Source organism: Pipistrellus kuhlii, unplaced genomic scaffold (genome assembly GCF_014108245.1).
Source record: "Pipistrellus kuhlii isolate mPipKuh1 unplaced genomic scaffold, mPipKuh1.p scaffold_m20_p_24, whole genome shotgun sequence".
NCBI lineage: Eukaryota > Metazoa > Chordata > Mammalia > Chiroptera > Vespertilionidae > Pipistrellus > Pipistrellus kuhlii.
In genome coordinates this window covers 157,457-175,120 of record NW_023425523.1, presented here as the reverse complement: position 1 = coordinate 175,120, position 17,664 = coordinate 157,457, and the positions used below count along the sequence as shown (strand labels likewise).

The following is a 17,664-nucleotide window of genomic DNA, read 5'->3' as shown; positions in this document are numbered from 1 at the left end:
GCGTTTGTGGACAAAACGATTGACGAAGACACAAATTTAAAATGTGCTGCAATCTCCAGGACTTCCTCTAGATGGCGATAGACGCCATGAAATGGGAATTTCATTTCCATTTTAAATAATTTTTTAAAATCCATTGCAGTACAGAATGCATTTTTTAAAATTGTTGATGTTTCTGCTTTAGAACTGATTCAGAAGTGCCGACAGTCATAAAATCTCTGTCATAAAATCAGGTGGGTCTGGCAAATCATTACATTTCACAGAAAAAGTTACAAATATGATATAACTGAACATTTAGCTAAAAGGGGGCCCTGTGGCTTAGCTGGTCAAAGCGCCTGTCTAGTAAACAGGAGATCCTGGGTTCGAATCCCAGCGGGGCCTTCTTATTTGGTTTTGTATTTTCAATAGTGTACATACCATTAAATAAGTTACAGAGGCATTGAGGCATTTATACAGCTGATTGGGCCTGTATTGAATTATTTCAATTGCAAAAGGTCTCTTAACAGATGTTTGCATCACTGTATGAGGGATTGGCATGAAGATAAAAATGAATGAGGTTGCTGTAGTTGATAGAAAACCATGGGTTCCAAAGACAAGGAAAGTAACGGCAAAAATAAATGAATGGGAGTACCTCAAACTAAACCACTTCTGCACAGAAAAAGAAACCATCAACAAAGCAAAGCGTAAAGGCAAACAACTAAATGGGAGAAGATATTTGCAAACAATTCCTCAGATGATAAGCTAATGCCCAAAATATATGAAGAACTCATACCCTTCTTCTGTGTATGCACATAAAAAATAAATAAAAAACATTCATAAAGATGTATATATCCCTATGTTCAATGCAGCATTATTCACAGTGGCCAAGACATAGAAACTGAAGTATCCTTCGATGGATGGTTGGATAAAGAAGATGTGGTACATATATACAATGGACTACTACTCAGTCATAACAAGAATGAAATACTGCCTTTTGTGACAACATGGGTGTGTATTTTTTAATTTGAGAGAGAGAGGAAGGGAGAGGGAGAAAGAGAAAAACATTGATGCAAAAGAGAAACGTTAATCATTAAGATGATCAAGCTGAGCAAAATAAGTCACCAGAAAAGGACAAGGATCATATACTTTCACTCATGTGGCATCTAAAACATAAAGCAACACATGGCCAAACAAAACAAACCCACAGACAAAGACAACAGATGGTGGTTGCCAGAGGGAAAGGGGCCAGGGTAGGATAAAGAGGGTGAGGAGGTCAAATATATGGTGATGGAAGGAGACTAGACTTCAAGTGGTGAGTACACAATGCAGTGTACACGTGATATAGAATTGTACACCTGAGACTTATATAATGTATTAACCAATGTCACCCCAGTGTACTTAATTTCATTTAAAAATGAAAACAACAAAGTAATGGGTTCGCTGGTGATTGGTAAAACTGGAATATGAACTGGGCAATAATCATTTAGAGTTCTGTCTTGAAAGTTCAGTCTTGGGTCTCTTAACCTGTGACAGCCAGCATTGGTAGCTACTAAAAAATGAGAATTCAGCCCAGTAAATGTAAAGATTTAACTGACTTTATTGAAGTCAGCATCCCCTCCAGTACATAGAAAGGCGCTTCAAGTTGTACAAAATGGAAGGTTTTGTAGGCAGAATGAGGATGGGACAAGGAAAGTAAAAGAGTGGGTTATTTCAAGTCATGTCACCCTGCCTTAGGGAAGGCAGATGACCTCACTAATGCTGACCGGGAAACTCCAGACTGATTGGTGTGAAATCCCTCTCCTGGGAGAGGCCAAACTGCTGATAGGCATTAAGCCTTGATGGGGCTCAGCACTAGAGGCTCCATTTAGGGCCTGTTGTTCTTTTCTAACACAGGCCAATAATGGAGTCTGGTTGCTGGTATGCAAAGAATTAATAAGCTAAATGTAACATTTGGTGTGGAGTCAGTCTCATTTTTATTTTGAGAACAAGTAAGAGAACACTGGCAAAATTTATACTCTTTGGGGTCATATTTCTGAGTGCAAGAGGGAAATTAGAGATCAAATTGTGTTTGTGGGCACCAGATAGTAACATTTCACAAGCACAGCTTACAGAGGCATCTGAGGAAACAAGATAACAATGAGGAATCCTCATTATGTCTACAGGTATTTTGTCTAATTAGACATTTTGAGGAAATAAATCACAAATAGATTATCACATTCTTTTTAATTAAATCTTTATTGAAAATATTATATATGTTCTCCTTTCCCCCCATTAACTCTGTCTATCCCACCTCTCCCCTCCCCCCCACCCTGGTCCTTCACCACCCTATTGTCTGTGTTCATGGGTTATGCATATATGTATACAGGTCGTTGGTTAATCTCTTCCCACTACCCACCCCTTAATCTGCCACCGGTGGATTTTATATAGCTTCCTTAGGTTTTCTCCTCTGATTCTAATTACCCAATATAAACTGAATGGCATAACTACTATTAGCTAAAGCATTTTCTCAATCCTTTGAGATTTTGCTTCCAGGTCCAGCCCTCAACTTTGGCTCAAATAAACTCTTTAAAACATTCTTTAGGTTTGGAATTAATTTCATCAACATAAACAAACAATGAAACAAACAAAAAGGCTTCAAGCAAAAGGATAACCATTTAAAAATAAAACATCTGGTAGTTCATTAAATTGCCTTGTTATTTAAGGCGACAGAAATGTGGTTTTTACTGATTTATCTATTTATTTACATCCTAGAACTAGTAGAACAGGATTGCATCTCAAGAGTGATCCTCCCTATGTCTGCAGGTGCTTTGTCTAAAACGTATGTTGGGTTGGCTATTTCCTTGTTGGCGTGCCCAGAAACAACCCAGGTTCCTTGTTAGCAGCGTTATGTTTGTTCTGCAGTCTGACTCTCACCCGCTATTGCGCTGTAGAGAATTATGGGCAATAAATTAATGACAATCGCTTAAAATCTTGTCATCTGGGCCCATAGACAACGGGGCAGTGAGGGCAGGGTGGGTGGGTGGAGCAGTCAATGGGGGGAAAAGGGGACACATGTAATATTTTCAACAAGTAATTATTTAAAATAAAATAAAAAATCTTGTGTCATCTGTACAGTTATTATGTTACAGAGTTCCCGAACAATCAAACAATGCAGGAGGAGAGTTTGGAGAGCCTCACTTTATTCATCGCGCGATGGGCTTAGAGAAAATGAATTCAAATTCTAAGCAAGGCTACAAGCAGAACTTCCCTTTTTATTAAAGGGCCAGCCCTATGCGCATTTAGTGGTTATCTCGATGCTGGCCTTGAAAACAATACAGTTCTATCCAATTAAAAAATGCACTTGGCATGGCATTGAGATTATGGGCATATCTAGTCTCCAGCCTACAAGGTCATACAGCTAAGTTTATCTTCATCATTATTCAAGCAGGCTAAAGCAGACTAGAAGGCAAACATTTTTAGAATAAAAGGCCATCTAAAAAAAACAGCAGAAGATTCTAAACAGCAGTTTTTTGTTTTTGTTTTTTACAAAATACGGCTTTTACTTCTCAATTTTACTCCCCAGCTTCGCTGAGGGCCTGTGCAGCGAGCACCGGGCTGAGAGCGTCCCGGAAAGCGGTCCCAGCAGCTGCTCCTGGGCCCAGGCCTCGTGCAATGGGGGGCCAGGGGCCCCGAATTCCTGTCTGTGCTTCGCCGGCGCCGCCTCGAGCGGGTCTCTGTCCCTCCGGAGTGTGCGGAGCCCCGGTTCCTGGCCGAGGCATCTCGGACGGGGGCTCAGTGTCTGGGTGTCGGGTCCGCAGAGCCCGAGCTGGAGAAGCAGACGAGGGCTGGGCGGGCGGGGCGAGGCCGGGCTTCCCTGTCCCCACCGCGCCCGCCGCTGACTCACACGCACGCGCGGGAGGGGAGGGTCACAGGTCGCTGCGGGCTGAGGCTCCAGAGAAACAAAGCAAAACACCAAACCAGCCTGGGAGGCCTGAGCTGCAGCCCCGCCCCCTGGGCATGCGGGTCAGGCCTCTCAAGCTCTTACACCCCCTCTAGCCCCCCCCCCCACTCCACCCCCTGCACCCCGCGCCGAGCTAGGGATGCTCCGGTCCCCGGTCCCCTCCCCCTGGATGCTCTCTCCATCCTAACGCCCCTGTGTTGTTCTCAGACACAAACAAATCAAAAGAAACCGGACGAACCTTATCACCCAGAAGCGGTGACCTGAGCAATGTCGGTAACCGGATGTGAGCAGAGTCCACGACCAGGCAGATATAAAAATTAGAAGGAAAAAAGGAAGTAGCAGCTGGCCCGTACGGGGATCGAACCCGCGACCTTGGCGTTATTAGCACCACGCTCTAACCAACTGAGCTAACCGGCCCCACAGCGAAAGGTCCCTCACTAAGCCCTTGTATAGTCACAGGAGACTCCGTCAGTGCGTTCTTCTATCACAAACGGTTAAAAAATATTCTCTTTCCTACAAAGGGAAAGGAATCATCCGAGATGCGGGCGCAGAGGAACGTGCTCCCCCCGGGAAACAATCGCTCTAACGGACCGAGAAAGCTCGCGGAGGCGCGGGTCCGGCGCTGCAGTGCGGAGCGTCCGACACGGGGTGGCGCCCGAGTGCGGCGGGGGGCGGTCCACGGGGCCGGGGGACAGTGCAACCTTGTCTGAGCCCGAGACCCCATCCGGCTCCCAGGAACAAGGACCCCCAAACCCACGACCATCGGCCTCCAGGTCAGCGCTGCTGTCTGAACCGGGAGGAACGCCGAGGTGGCCAGGAAGAGGCTCCTCCCAACCGAGCCTGACGGGTGTCTCGGGGGCGGGGCCGCGCAGCCCTCCTCCCGGCGTCGACTCTGCTCCCTCTTCTCCGTGGGCCCTGCTGGCTCCCCGGTCTGCTCTGCTTCCCTGCACCTCGCTGCGTCTGCAGGGAACGGACCCACTCCGTGCAGCTGCCTGGGTGCTGGGCGCCCTTAGGCGCTGACACTGAGGCTCCTTCAGAGCTTCCCGAGGGGCGCGTATCTCCACCTCCGCTTGGCCGAGCCTCTTGGGTTGACATCTCCCCGGCTTTGCGTCATTTTGGAGATTTGTGCGGAACGCCAGCGACTCCGCGGATGTCTTAGGGTAACGCTTGCTTTCCAAAAAGGAGAAAGCGTACGAACTCTGAGGTCTGTAACTTACAGATGTTGAAATGGCATTTCGGGGAAAAAACTATGTTTCCGCCCGGTTTCGAACCGGGGACCTTTCGCGTGTGAGGCGAACGTGATAACCACTACACTACGGAAACAGCTACCTGGTGCCGGTGGTACCCCTCCCACCCAGAACAGAGGAGACTGCCTGACAGGCCTGGGTTTGCCACAGCCTTTATAGAAAATACACATTGTTGTGGATTTCCCCCCCTCCCTTTTTTTTAAATTTTTATTTCAAATTTATAAAGACAAAAAACTTATAACCAAGAAAAGGCTTGACCCAGGGCTCCGAATATTATACAAATTCCAGGCACTAAAAGCTAAGAAAGCATCCTGGAGAATTTTTGTGTGTGAATTAATGATATTCTTCCCTTCCCTCTGCGCCCCAGTTTTATTGAGCTATAATCTACACATAGCACTGTATAAGTGATCCCGAGTTCAAGGACAAAGTGCGAGCCACGAGGAGGTGAGCCACACATAAGAATTGCATCCTAAAAGAAGCCGGGCAAGTTTGAGTAGGAGTGAATCTTACGTGTATAGAATCAAAGTGGAAAGAATATAAAGTTGAATGAAATCAAATTCACTGACGTGGTCTTACCAGGCAGAGATACTTGATTTTAATATTTTAACTCAAGGGCCTGGGGACATCTCTAAGTTTTTATTAATTAATAATTATAATAATTAATTGGCTATAATTAAGAATAATTTTTAAAAGAATAATTAATTATATTTTAATTACAATTAAGAATATAGTTATATCAATAAAAAGTTTCCAAATTTTAATCACTCTAAAAATAACTGATTGCATAATGCAAAAGTAGTATAAACATGCGGTAAAGTTATAGTGCACATGGAAGCGAAGTGTGACAATAACACAAACATAAGAGTGAGTAAACTCCTCACTTACACAGGACCAGCATGGTCTTATTTGAAGGCAGACATTAATTGTAGCTGTATATTAAGAAGTCCTAGGGAAAGCACTAAAAATTGTTTTAAAAGACATAAATGTTAAAGCGATAGTGGAGGAAAAAAATCTAAATCATGAAAAAAGCTCATATATTTCAAGAACAGGAGAAAAGACTTAAAAAGAAACAAAAGGACACAGAAAACAACTTGGGTTTTAATACAGAGATATCAGTAACTATGTCATACTGTATGTCAATTACCTAAACCCATCAATTATAGACAGCCATTGGAAGGACTAAATTCTCAACTACAAACTGCGCTAGTATTGCTCAAGGAATTCATCCTCTCCCCCACATAAAATGCCTCCCCCACATAAAACTCCTATTACGACCAACCTACCGGGAGTGGGGTTCGAACCCACGCGGACATACGTCCATTGGATCTTAAGTCCAACGCCTTAACCACTCGGCCATCCCGGTGACAGGAAGGGGCTTTTGGGTTCAGTATTACCAAGTTAGTACTAATTAGAACTGCTAGTTCCTGGAAGATTGTGAATAATACGTTTGTAAAGCTGCTTGCCCCTTAGACAACAGAGAACAACATCCGGTGCCCTCGTCCCCCAGGTGGTCAAAAGAAAGGGAGCCCCACCTGCTCCGGGAAGAGGGCCCTGGAGGAACCGGTTCCCCGCAGGCGCAGGAGAGCTCGGCTGAGGACCAATCTCCAACAGCACCAGTGCACGTGGTGACTTCTGTGGGCTTGTTTCAAAAGGTAAGGATGCTTGGAACATTCTTCACACAATATCGGCCCTTTCTATTCATTGACGCCGAAGCCAAGAGGCCTTTGGATGGAAATGGAAATTGTCATGTTCGTCTTGGAGCAGTTGATTCTTCCTCACCCAACACCTTCAAGTTAAATCTAAGTTCCTGCAGCGGAGGGTCTCCCTGAGCCCCCGGCCCCGGCCTATGCATGTCACTGATTCTCCGTGACGTGGATTTCCACGAAGAGAAGGAAGGAGGCCAAGCTCTGGTTCACCCCCAGAACGGCGCTCTCAGACCCACTCCCGCTCTGCGCGAGCTTCGCCCCAGGGCAGGCACCAGCCCTCCATTCTGCGGCCCTTCCCCCGCCTCAGGTGTGTTTACGACACAGCACTCCCCCCCAGCAAGTATTTCCTGCCCCAGAAGACTGGAAGGTACGCCCGGCTTCTGGGAGAAGTCCCTGTGACTTTCACTCCGTGCATCAGCCTGATGGTAACTAAGTCATTACCTACAAACTTACAATGACCATCAGCATGGCGAATTTGGGAACAAGCACTTTTTCTCTACTCGGTGCATCCGGGGGGAGGGGGGTGTTGAGGAGGGGGGTGGTCAGCCTTAGACCCTAGTGGAAGGCAGGTGGCCTGTCCCTAGAAAGGACGGTGATTTGGGGCCCTGGAGATGGGGTGTTTCACCAAGAAGAGTCAGGTGAGCCACAGAGGTCACCTGCTGTGGGACGTTGTGGGACATAAGACACGAGTGCACACGTCCCAGGAGGGGACCTGAGACAGAACCGAACAGAAAAGTGTGACGTCGGATGGACCGACTCGAGGTCCCTCCCCCCACTCCTCGCAGGCACACCGGGTCCCGGTCACCCCCTCCCCAGGTCCTCTGAGCTCGGCCAGCTTCTACAAGGTAATTACAGTCACCAAGAGATGGGGTCAGGGGAATGCGCGCAGAGCATGCCAAGATAATTCTTGAAATTTCCCAGGCGCCTGAGGTCCTCAGTCTGGTGTGCGGACTGTCGCGGAGTGATCAGCTCTGATGCTGTGGCTGCCAAGGATCTGGGTGTGGAAGGAAATCAGTGTCTGAACAACAGCAACCAAAAAGAAAAACGACAAGACAAATAATAATAATAACAATAACTTCATGGAAAGGGTAAAGTCAAAGTTAATTCTTACTTATTCCGAAATGTAAAGGGGTAGCAGCAGGTTAGTTTCCGTAGTGTAGTGGTTATCACGTTCGCCTAACACGCGAAAGGTCCCCGGTTCGAAATCGGGCGGAAACATTTGGTTCTCATACCTTTTCTGGAATTTTACAGTGAAGACACTCTACATGGCAAGTTTTAAAATAGAGCTCACCATAAAAAATAAAAAATAAAACTCACCACGCATAACTACTTATCTCTAAATTGATGCACAAAGTTCAAAATAAAAATCATATTTTAATAACCAGTTATGAACTTCATACATTCCGGGGCCTTTCTCCAACTGTGCCACATTACCTGGGCCATAACTCACCCCTCAGCCTGTCCTTAACGCCAACATTACTTGGATACGAAAGAAGAAAGAAGAAAAAGAGAGAGAGAGAGAAAGAGAGAGAGAGAGAGAGAGAGGAGAAGGGGAGGAGAGGGAGGAAGGAAGGAAGGAAGGAAGGAAGGAAGGAAGGAAGGAAGGAAGGAAGGAAGGAAGGAAGGAAGGAAGGAAGGAAGGAAGGAAGGGAAAAAAGGGGAAAAAATATGGATGTGTGTGGTGGTGATGGTTTTAAACATAAGAAGTACCTCTGTCGACAGCTGAAAAGGCAGCAGGTGAGGAGACAAGCAGGTGGATGAAGCCTATACACACATCGCACCTCCGGGGCCACCCCTACTGGTGTATTCGCATCCTCTTTACTAAAATTTCTATGTGAAGGCTTTATGCCACTTTTTCCTAAAATCAGGTTTTTCTTTTTGTCCCCCCGCTTCCTTTGAAGAAGGGGACAAAGTGTGTTGGTGTCACTGCTGAAGATTAAGAAGTGAAGTCCACGTTTAATCCCAATCTTACCTCGGGGAGCCTGCTTCCCACGTGTGAGGTGACTGTAGCAACATTAGATAGCCGCAGCAAAACTATGTTGAAGGAAAAGAAAACCTCTGTGGCCCGTACGGGGATCGAACCCGCGACCTTGGCGTTATTAGCACCACGCTCTAACCAACTGAGCTAACCGGCCAGTTGTGGGGGAGGAGAAGCTCTTTTTACTTGGAGGAATAAAAAGTTTGCTGACATTCTTGCACATCTAAAACTAAAGGATGTCTCCTCTTTTCAAAGCAGACTTTCTTGTTTAACTCGTTTTAACGACGACTGAAGGGCAAGAAGGGGAGACAAGCTCAACGAAGGGAAACTGAGGGACAGGGCAAAGGAGACCAGAGGACGAGAGGGGAGAAAACCAGGAACGGCAGGAAGACACTGGATATCCAGGTGCGGCTTCCCTAGCCTCTGGACACAGACGCGGGCGTCCCTGCCCCGCGTAGGTGGATCCTACCGACGCTTGACCGGTCCCAGGAAAGGCGTCTGCAAAGAAGCCCGAGCTCCGCGGCTATAACCCTCCAGGCAGCTCTGGGGCCGGATGAGGATGCCGAGCGCTTCTCGCAGAGGACCCGGCAGCATGGCCCTGGTCCCTGCCCTGTGGCTGGGCCCTCTGCTCATGGCTTCCCTTGGGGGGACCTCAGCTCCAGGTAGGAGAAGCCTGGGGTTCAGGCGGGGGCTCCGAAGGGGGCTCGGCTGAACGCTGTCCCCTCTGGGCCCCGCAGCCTCTCTCCTTAGGCGCCTCAGAGAGCACATTCAGCGTTTTCAGGAGAGCTCTGCCCTGGGCCTGAGTCTGGATCCGGGGGTGGCGGCCCTCCCTAGAGAGGGGTGGCTGGAGCAGCCCCTGGACCCCTTCAATGCGTCTGACAGGAGGTCCTTCCTACAGGTGAGGTCGGGATTGGGGGAGCCCACGGTCTACCCTGCCCTCTCCTTCCCTCCATACTCCGTCCCTCAGCCTCTGCGCTCTCTCTCTCTCTCTCTCTCTCTCTCTCTCTCTCTCTCTCTCTCTCTCTCTCTCTCTCTCTCTCTCTGTCTCCATCCTCTCCATGTCCTTCAGAATAAACGCTAGAACTACCACCAGTCTGGATGTGTAGCAGAGACTTGGACTGACTTTGGAATCAGCCCTGGCTCACAACTTGACAATATCTCCTAAATGAATGAGCAAACTCACCCTTTTTCACACCTACTCTGTATGCAGCCTTCAAAGGTCTTCTCACCTTGGTGCTATTCCCAACCTGCCTGCATGTGTTACTTTTCTACAGTTAACATAGAGCAGGTGCCTCCCACGTGCTCGCCACTATGCTTGGGCATGGGATATAAGAGATAAAAATTTGCCTAAAATATCTGCTCTTATAGGTCTTACATTCTAGGTGAGAAGACAACAGGAGGGCAATGACCCCATAAACAAGCCTGTTTCCAACACTACTAAGTATAGGAAGAACGATCCCCTAGGGAGAAAGACGGGGAGGAACGGGGACTAGAGAAGGGAGGTCAGAACGCTCACAATCCCATTTCTTCTTCCACATCCCACCACTCAGCGGTACTGGATAAACGACCAGCACTGGGCCAGCCGGGATGGACCCGTTTTCCTGCATCTGGGAGGCGAGGGCAGCTTTGATCCTGGCTCAGTGATGAGAGGTGAGGAGCAAGAGTGGGAGAGACGTAGCTGGGGAGCCCAGGGAGGGCTGAGAGAGCTTCACCCACCTCACACGCCCCTTCCTCCCTCTTTACAGGGCATCCTGCAGCCCTGGCCCCAGCCTTGGGGGCCCTGGTGATAGGCCTGGAACACAGGTTTTATGGCCTGAGCATACCTGCTGGGGGCCTCACCATGCCCCAACTCCGCTTCCTGTCCAGCCGCCATGCGTATGTTGGGATAGGGAAAGTGTTTGGGGTCAAGGGACTAGAGATGTCTCCCCTGCCTGACGTTGACCTTGAGTCTTTGGTTCATGGTTGTTGTTTTTCTGTCTTTCGGTGTCTTATTCTCTTTCCATCTCTGGGTCTCTCCCTCTCCATCTCTTTCTCATACATTGTCTTCTCTCACCCTCACTCTGATGACTGGTCCACATGACCTGGTCTCCTCTCGAAGAACACAGCCTCCTCACTGGCCTCCACTGCTGCCCTTGACCTCTTCAGTCCATTCTCCAGATGAAGCCAGAGTGGTTGGTAGGTTGTAATCCGGACCACCACGCTCCCTACCTCAAAGCCCTCACATCTGTCATCTCATCACAGTAAGGTCCTATCTTCACAGTGGCCGTGAGGTTTGACTGGCTCTGGCTTGGTCACTCTCTGACCTGCACTTCCTCCCACTCATAGGGCTCCAGCTGCACGGCCATCCTTGCTGTTCCCCAGACATACAGGCTCAGCTGTGGAGAGCCTCTGAACCCTCCCCCTGGGCTCCCCAGATGTTGCATATTTCCCCTCCCCTCCTTTAGGGCACCCTACTCATACTAGCAACACCCTTCCCTAACCCCTCACCTCCTCTATTCTCCACACACTTGCCTGGAATCCTCTCCTTTGCCTTTCTCTATCTTACTCTTGTCCATCTGTCTGTCTCTCTGCATCTCTTTGCCTCTGTGTTACTCCCTAGCTTCCAATCCTTCCACAAACTTACCTGGTTTCTAACTGCAGTGGGATGGCCCTGGCTGCAAACTGGTTCGGGAAGGTTAGGGAGGGAAGGGAGCACCTGGAAAAGAGTATGTTAGACGTGTCCCAGCGTGGCTTTCCCGCTTTGTCTCCCCTGCCCCCAGTACTCTCACCCCTCTGCCCTGAACCCTCCTCTGCCTGAGGAACTCTTTCTTCTCCATTTGTCTGGTTCCTGCCCAAACTGCCTTGAGGTTTTTCCTCTCCCACGTAATATGGAAGGAGAGGAGGGTGGAGGCTTTCCCAAGGGTCTCCCCTGGCCTGGCCACGTCCGGAAACTGGTGTGTGGATGAAGCCTTCAGAAATACTTCCCGAGAAAGGAGCCCCGGCTTCTAGCCAGACACCCACTGCCCCGTCCGGCCCCGCCTGCACAGAGGGGTGTCCCAGGGATTGCCGAGGTGACCGACCGGCCTCCTCTTGACCCCAGGCTGGCCGACGTGGTCTCCGCCCGCCTCGCGCTCTCCCGCCGCCACAACGTCTCCTCTTCCAGCCCCTGGGTCTGCTTCGGAGGCTCCTATGCCGGCTCCCTGGCCGCCTGGGCGCGGCTGAAGGTCCCGGGACCCCTCTGGGGGTGGGGTGGACTCGGGGTCCCACCTCAGGGGATAGGAACACCCTCTCCCCACACCCGCTCCCTACAGAAGGGCTTTCCACAGCCGGCTCCCCAAGGGCCCGGCGCACAGAGGGGCTCGCCTGGGGCCACGCGAGGCGTGCGTAGCACAGGGCGGAAGGTTGGGGGTCCCAGCCCCGTCCGCCTGACAACCTCTCCCCACCAGTTCCCGCATCTCCTCTTCGCCGCGGTCGCCTCCTCGGCCCCGGTGCGGGCCGTGCTGGATTTCTCCGCGTACAACAAGGTGAGGCCACGGGCGGGCCCCGGGAGGAGCGGGGTCTCAGCCATCGGGTCCCTGATGCGCCTCTTCTCCCGCGGTCGGGCCACAGGTGGTGTCCAGGAGCCTCACGAACACTGCCATCGGCGGGTCTCTGGAAGTAGGAGGGACCCGTCCTGGGGGCTGCAGAGGGGAGGCGGCCTTCAAAGTGGGGCCAGAGGGAAAATGCAGCCAGCTCGGTGGCGGGGTCCGGGGAGGTGGGACCCCCAGAGATGCACGGACCCTAGGAGGCTGGCGCTGAGGACCCGCCAGGACCTCGGGAGGGAGGAGCTCCAACGAAGGCGAGACCGGTGTGGGCGGGGCCCGAGGAGAGTGGACCTATCAAGGGGTGAAGCTAAGTGTGGGCGGGGCCCGAGGAGAGTGGACCTATCAGGGGGTGAGGCTCAGTATGGGCGGGGCCCGAGGAGAGTGGACCTATCAAGGGGTGAAGCTAAGTGTGGGCGGGGCCAGAGGAGAGTGGACCTAACAAGGTGTGAGGCTCAGTATGGCCCCCCCCCCAGGAGAATGGACCTATCAGGGGGTAAGGCTCAGTGTGGGCGGGGCCAGAGGAGGGTGAACCGATCAGAAGGTAAGGTTCAGTGTGGGCATTCGGGAACTCAGGAGGATGCTGGTCCTGGAAGAGACAGGCCGGGTCCAGGCGATGGTCTCCGCCGACGCAGCCTTTCTTCCCTGCAGTGCCGGGCGGCGGTGTCCACGGCCTTCGCGGAGGTGGAGCGACGGTTGCACGTGGGAGATGAGGCCCGTAAAGCCCTGAAGGCTGAGCTGGGTGCCTGCTCGTCCCTGGGCCGCTCGGAGGACCGGGCGGAGCTGCTGGGGGCGCTGCAGGCGCTGGTGGGGGGCGCAGTGCAGTATAACGGGCAGGCGGGGACGCCGCTGAGCGTGCGGCAGCTCTGCGGACTCCTGCTCGAGGGCAAGCCCTACCGCGGGCTGCGTCGGGCGGTGCAGGTGAGCTCCCCGTAGCACGGTGGGAAAGTCCTAGACAAGGTCCCCACCTCCGCTGTGCAGCCTTGCACAGCCGTGCACCACTGCTGAGCCTCATGTTCTTCACCTGTCAATGAGGATGGCTCAGGGCCCAGTGAGGTGAAATAAGGGGCTTGTCACGGGCTCACACACGATGCAGATTAGCACCGAGGCTGTCTGTTTTGTCTGCCTTGTTTTGTCTTGTTCTCGGGCCTGCACAGGGTCTGGCACACAGCAAGTGCCAATTAGCATTTAGACTATAGGTAGCCCCGAGGACAGCATTCTTCTGAAGCCAGAGTCTCCACCTTCGGAAGCCACAGCTGCGATCCCGGTGTTACTTATACAGCGCTGTGTGCACGGAGAGCTGTGTGAAGTGTTTTGCGTGAATTATTTCCATGAATTCTCACAGTAGTTCTAGGAGACAGGCCCTGTTATGATCCCCACTTACAGAGGGAGAAACTGAGGCCCAAGACTATATCACTCACCCCAGGTCTCACAGGTAATAAGGTCCAAGTCATCTAGGACCTGAACCTCTTACCCACAGGGACCCAGGCGCCTACCCATTCTGACCACTGAGTCCAAGGAGAACTTAGGCACTCTTTCTTCTGACTTCTCAAGTTTGGCTTTTAGGGGCCTATGCTGCCAGACCCTGGCTTGCAGGAGAAAGGGAGACTCTATGCATGTGTGTGTGTATATATTGTCCCCCAGGTTGTCATGCACAGCCTGGGCCAGAGATGTTTAAGCTTCTCCCAAGCAGAGACATTGGCACAGCTGAAGGTCACAGAACCCCAAGTGTCCGGTGTGGGTGACCGGCAGTGGTTGTATCAGACATGTACTGAGTTCGGCTTCTGTGAGTACCTGACTCAACCCTCCTCTGATAACCTTTAAAAAAAATCTATTCAAGTGATAGGTGTTAGGCAAAAAGCATTTACTTGAGATCAATAAGAATAACTATAATATATGAGAAGCACTGATTCAGGCAGAAACTTAAATAGTTTTCCAATTAAGAGACAAAGGCAATGGCTTTTTATGAGAAAGGAAAGGGAACAAATTACATCAAGAGAAGGAAGGCATTTCTTTCTACTGGTACAGATAAGCTGACATAGTAAATAAGCATTCTAAACAACATTTTAATTTTCAGCCCATCACAGCCCTATTGTTCTGGGCCATCTCTGTCTGGGTGTGGGAGGTGCCTCTTTGACAGGGCTGTGAATCAATTGGTCATTGTTGGGAAGAGCTCAGTAATTAACTAAAGGAGGCTGGGGAGTTGGGTTTACACCCCACACTCATAGATATCCCCCTCCACAGATGTCACCTGTGAAGACCCCACATGTCCTTTCTCCAAACTCCCAGCACTGCCCTCCCAGCTGGAGCTGTGTGAGCAGGTGTTTGGGCTTTCAACCTCATCCATAGTCCAGGCTGTGGCTCAGACGAACTCCTACTATGGTGGCCAGACCCCAGTGGCCACCCAGGTGCTGTTCGTGAATGGTGAGTGTGCCATCCGAACCTGACCTCAAAGTCTCCACCAGGCCCCAGTTTGGCACACCATTTCCCCTTTCTTCCCAGGGGATTCGGACCCCTGGCATGTGCTGAGTGTAACACAGGCTTTGGGACCCTCCGTGTCAGCCCTTCTCATCCCCAATGCCTCTCACTGCTTGGATATGGCACCTGAGCGGCCCTCAGACACCCCCAGCCTCCGCCTAGGGCGCCAGGTAAGACAACAACAACAAAAAGCCCTGGGTAATTTACATTTTCATTTGCATACTAATTTGCATGCTCCTGCCCTCACTAATACTAGGATCTGACTTTCAAAATCCTCCCACCTCTTTACAGAGCATCTTGCAGCAGCTGCAGACCTGGCTCAAGCTGGCAAAGAAGAGCTTGGTTAGGGGTGAGGTCTGAGCACCGCACCCTCGCCACTCCCTGCTGCCGACCTCAGACCACGACATATTGTTCACTGGACAGGAGAAAGCAGCTTGTTTAAGAAGAGGAAATTCCCAAGAATTGGCATTCAGCATCTGTTCCGAGTATAACTGACTTGTGTATGCAACTATCCTCACTCCCAGCTAAAATGGCTCTGTTACAGACAAGAAGTTCTGCAAATATAACTGGGTGTTTACTCTCATTGTGGATGTCAGTATTTCAATGGCAAATGTCAGGGAAATGTCACTGTTCATGCTGGTGCCCTCCCCCCACTAATCTAAGTCTGATGCTCACATTCTGCTCTGCCGCCAGGCGGGCGCCTTCTGCTCATCCCTCTCTGGCCCCTGGGCCCTGCCCTACCTGCTTTTGCTCTGCTCATTAAAAGGCATTCTTAAGAAATGGAAAGACAAGTGAAAGAGTGAGTGAAAACCTGCATAATACATATATCTGACAAAGGACTTGGGTCTAGATTATTTAAGGAAATCCCAGAAGCCAATAATAAAAAGATGAGTGAATGACAAATGGGCAAAGCACTTGAATAAGCACTTCAATTTTAAAAATACCTGCATAAAAACAAAGAAAAAATACACGTGTGGTCAATAAGTACATGAAAAAGATGTCCAACCTGATTAGTCATTAGAGAAATGTGAATTAAAACCACAGTATTACCTTACACCCAACTGAATTACAAGCAAATAAAACAAACCCCCTAAAAGTTCAAAAGATGAGGATGTCACCCTGCCTAGTTTTGGAGAATTTTTAACTCGGGTTTTGAGTTACATTTGATTATGAGTCAGAATTTCCATATTTTTATTTTAACAAATAATGCGAGGGGGGAAAATGCACTGTGAATGAAAACATACCAAAAGAAAAATCATTCAAAAGTATTAGTTTTGGGGACACCCAGGAAATAAGTATGTGACTCTGATATATCTTGTAAAGCAAGCATTCAGCATGGTGTTTCGATAGTGGAGTGGTTATCACATTCACCTGACACGCGGAAGGTCCCAGGTGGAAACAACTCTTGCTCAAGGTCTTTTGTATTTGCATCTCTCCTCTAAATGCCTAAGCCTTTGAGGTTTCCAAAAAGTCCTCCTCAGAGGAGCACCGCTGAGATCCATGTCCTCATGTTTTAATGCTTATTTATGTTGTCAATCTGGGAATTTATCCAGAGAATTTCTAAGAATCACAACTCCAACTCCACCAAATTATATTTAAAAATCAGATCCTTCCCTCTTAGCATTGCACTTTAGCGATTTTTTGTCATCTGGATCCAAGACCTTTTATGGTATGTGGATAGATGGCAGATGATTGATAGATAAATAATGGATAAGTAGATGGACAATAGATAGTGGATGATAGATAACAGATGGATAGATCCTAGAGAGACAGTTGATGATGAATAGGTTTGACAGATAGGAGATAAAGAAAAAAGGAGCCAGTTTAGCTCAATGGATAGAGCGTCGGCTTGGGGACTGAAGGGATCCAGGTTTGATTCCGGTCAAGGGCATGTACCTTGGTTGCAGGCATATCCCCAGTAGGGGGTGTGCAAGAGGCAACTGATCGATCTGTACAAAATCAATAAAATATATTTTTCCTCTCTGTACAAAATCAATAAAATATATTTAAAAAAAGAAAAAAGAAAAAAGGAAGACCTAAGGACGACCTTCATCACCAAGCAGAGGCATTTCAGGTGCATGCACCAGAGCCCAACCCTCGACTCCAAATCAGGGCTTCTGGGTGCAAGTACTTGAGTCCGACCCGCGTCTCCAGATCTGGGAGGACCTGAGCCCAATCTTCGTCTTCACACCTGGATTCCCTGAGCCCAGACTTCCAGGTGCTGCGGCCGCTATAGGCCAGAAGGCACCGAAAAAACTCGGTGTCAATAGGTTCAACCTTCAGTTCCATTTCCCACAGACCAGTCCCGGCTGGGATTGCCACACGGTGCGGGTGTGTTTACTTGGGTGTGTGGTTAAGGTAAGTCTGCGAGACAGACACGCAGGGACCTGGCGTGTAGGTAGGCCTCTCAGACAGGGTGACAGCGAGCGGGTCCGCTCGGATGTTTCCAGGGATTAGCATCTGACTGGGTTCCAGGTGCACGCCCAGCAGGTGGCGACCCCTACGCTTCCCGGGGTCAGGACCATGGACAGCGCGTCCTGGATTTGCCTGGTCGAGGGAGGGTTTTCTGGGAAGCAAGAAAGCAGGGGAGGAAATCGTTTCAAGGTACAGGTAGCTGGTGATGTGTGTGTTTATTTATTTTTTTATTATTTTTTTTTAAAGCCTGAGATACGAAACACATTGTTTCTATCTGATTAAATGTAGGCTGGAAAGTGTGCTCTAACCCATGCGAGAAATACTTCACGGTCCGACTGCTGGTGCGCCTGCGTTTGCCCAGCAC

At 49.8% G+C, this 17,664-nt stretch overlaps 1 protein-coding gene and 6 non-coding genes across 7 annotated transcripts; 3 read left to right on the top strand and 4 right to left on the bottom strand.

Annotated features, from left to right (window-relative positions):
• The first annotated feature begins 304 nt into the window (after positions 1-304).
• Positions 305-378, top strand: TRNAT-AGU. The gene has a single exon. It is a non-coding gene; the product is annotated as a tRNA-Thr (tRNA).
• A 3,881-nt stretch (positions 379-4,259) lies between these two features.
• On the bottom strand, positions 4,260-4,333 carry TRNAI-AAU. Its single transcript has one exon. It is a non-coding gene; the product is annotated as a tRNA-Ile (tRNA).
• Positions 4,334-5,166: 833 nt separating this feature from the next.
• Positions 5,167-5,239, bottom strand: TRNAV-CAC. The gene has a single exon. It is a non-coding gene; the product is annotated as a tRNA-Val (tRNA).
• Positions 5,240-6,443: 1,204 nt separating this feature from the next.
• Positions 6,444-6,526, bottom strand: TRNAL-UAA. The gene has a single exon. It is a non-coding gene; the product is annotated as a tRNA-Leu (tRNA).
• A 1,488-nt stretch (positions 6,527-8,014) lies between these two features.
• TRNAV-AAC lies at positions 8,015-8,087 on the top strand. The gene has a single exon. It is a non-coding gene; the product is annotated as a tRNA-Val (tRNA).
• An 843-nt stretch (positions 8,088-8,930) lies between these two features.
• On the bottom strand, positions 8,931-9,004 carry TRNAI-AAU. The gene has a single exon. It is a non-coding gene; the product is annotated as a tRNA-Ile (tRNA).
• A 420-nt stretch (positions 9,005-9,424) lies between these two features.
• Positions 9,425-16,703, top strand: PRSS16 (serine protease 16). The gene is made up of 12 exons (XM_045586804.1): positions 9,425-9,509; positions 9,585-9,745; positions 10,398-10,497; positions 10,593-10,722; positions 11,927-12,050; positions 12,273-12,350; positions 12,436-12,483; positions 13,059-13,328; positions 14,052-14,193; positions 14,652-14,831; positions 14,910-15,055; positions 15,177-16,703. Exons 1-12 carry the CDS (start codon positions 9,440-9,442, stop codon positions 15,243-15,245), a joined length of 1,518 nt encoding a protein of 505 aa, XP_045442760.1. The 5' UTR covers positions 9,425-9,439; the 3' UTR covers positions 15,246-16,703.
• The last annotated feature ends 961 nt before the right edge of the window (positions 16,704-17,664 follow it).

Bases quoted from the DNA above. Each gene is read 5' to 3' on its own strand.
- PRSS16 (XM_045586804.1), top strand. From the start codon at position 9,440: ATGGCCCTGGTCCCTGCCCTGTGGCTGGGCCCTCTGCTCATGGCTTCC. The intron at 9,746-10,397 runs GTGAGGTCGGGA...CCCACCACTCAG, and splicing joins ACAGGAGGTCCTTCCTACAG to CGGTACTGGATAAACGACCA. The intron at 12,484-13,058 runs GTAGGAGGGACC...TCTTCCCTGCAG, and splicing joins CCATCGGCGGGTCTCTGGAA to TGCCGGGCGGCGGTGTCCAC.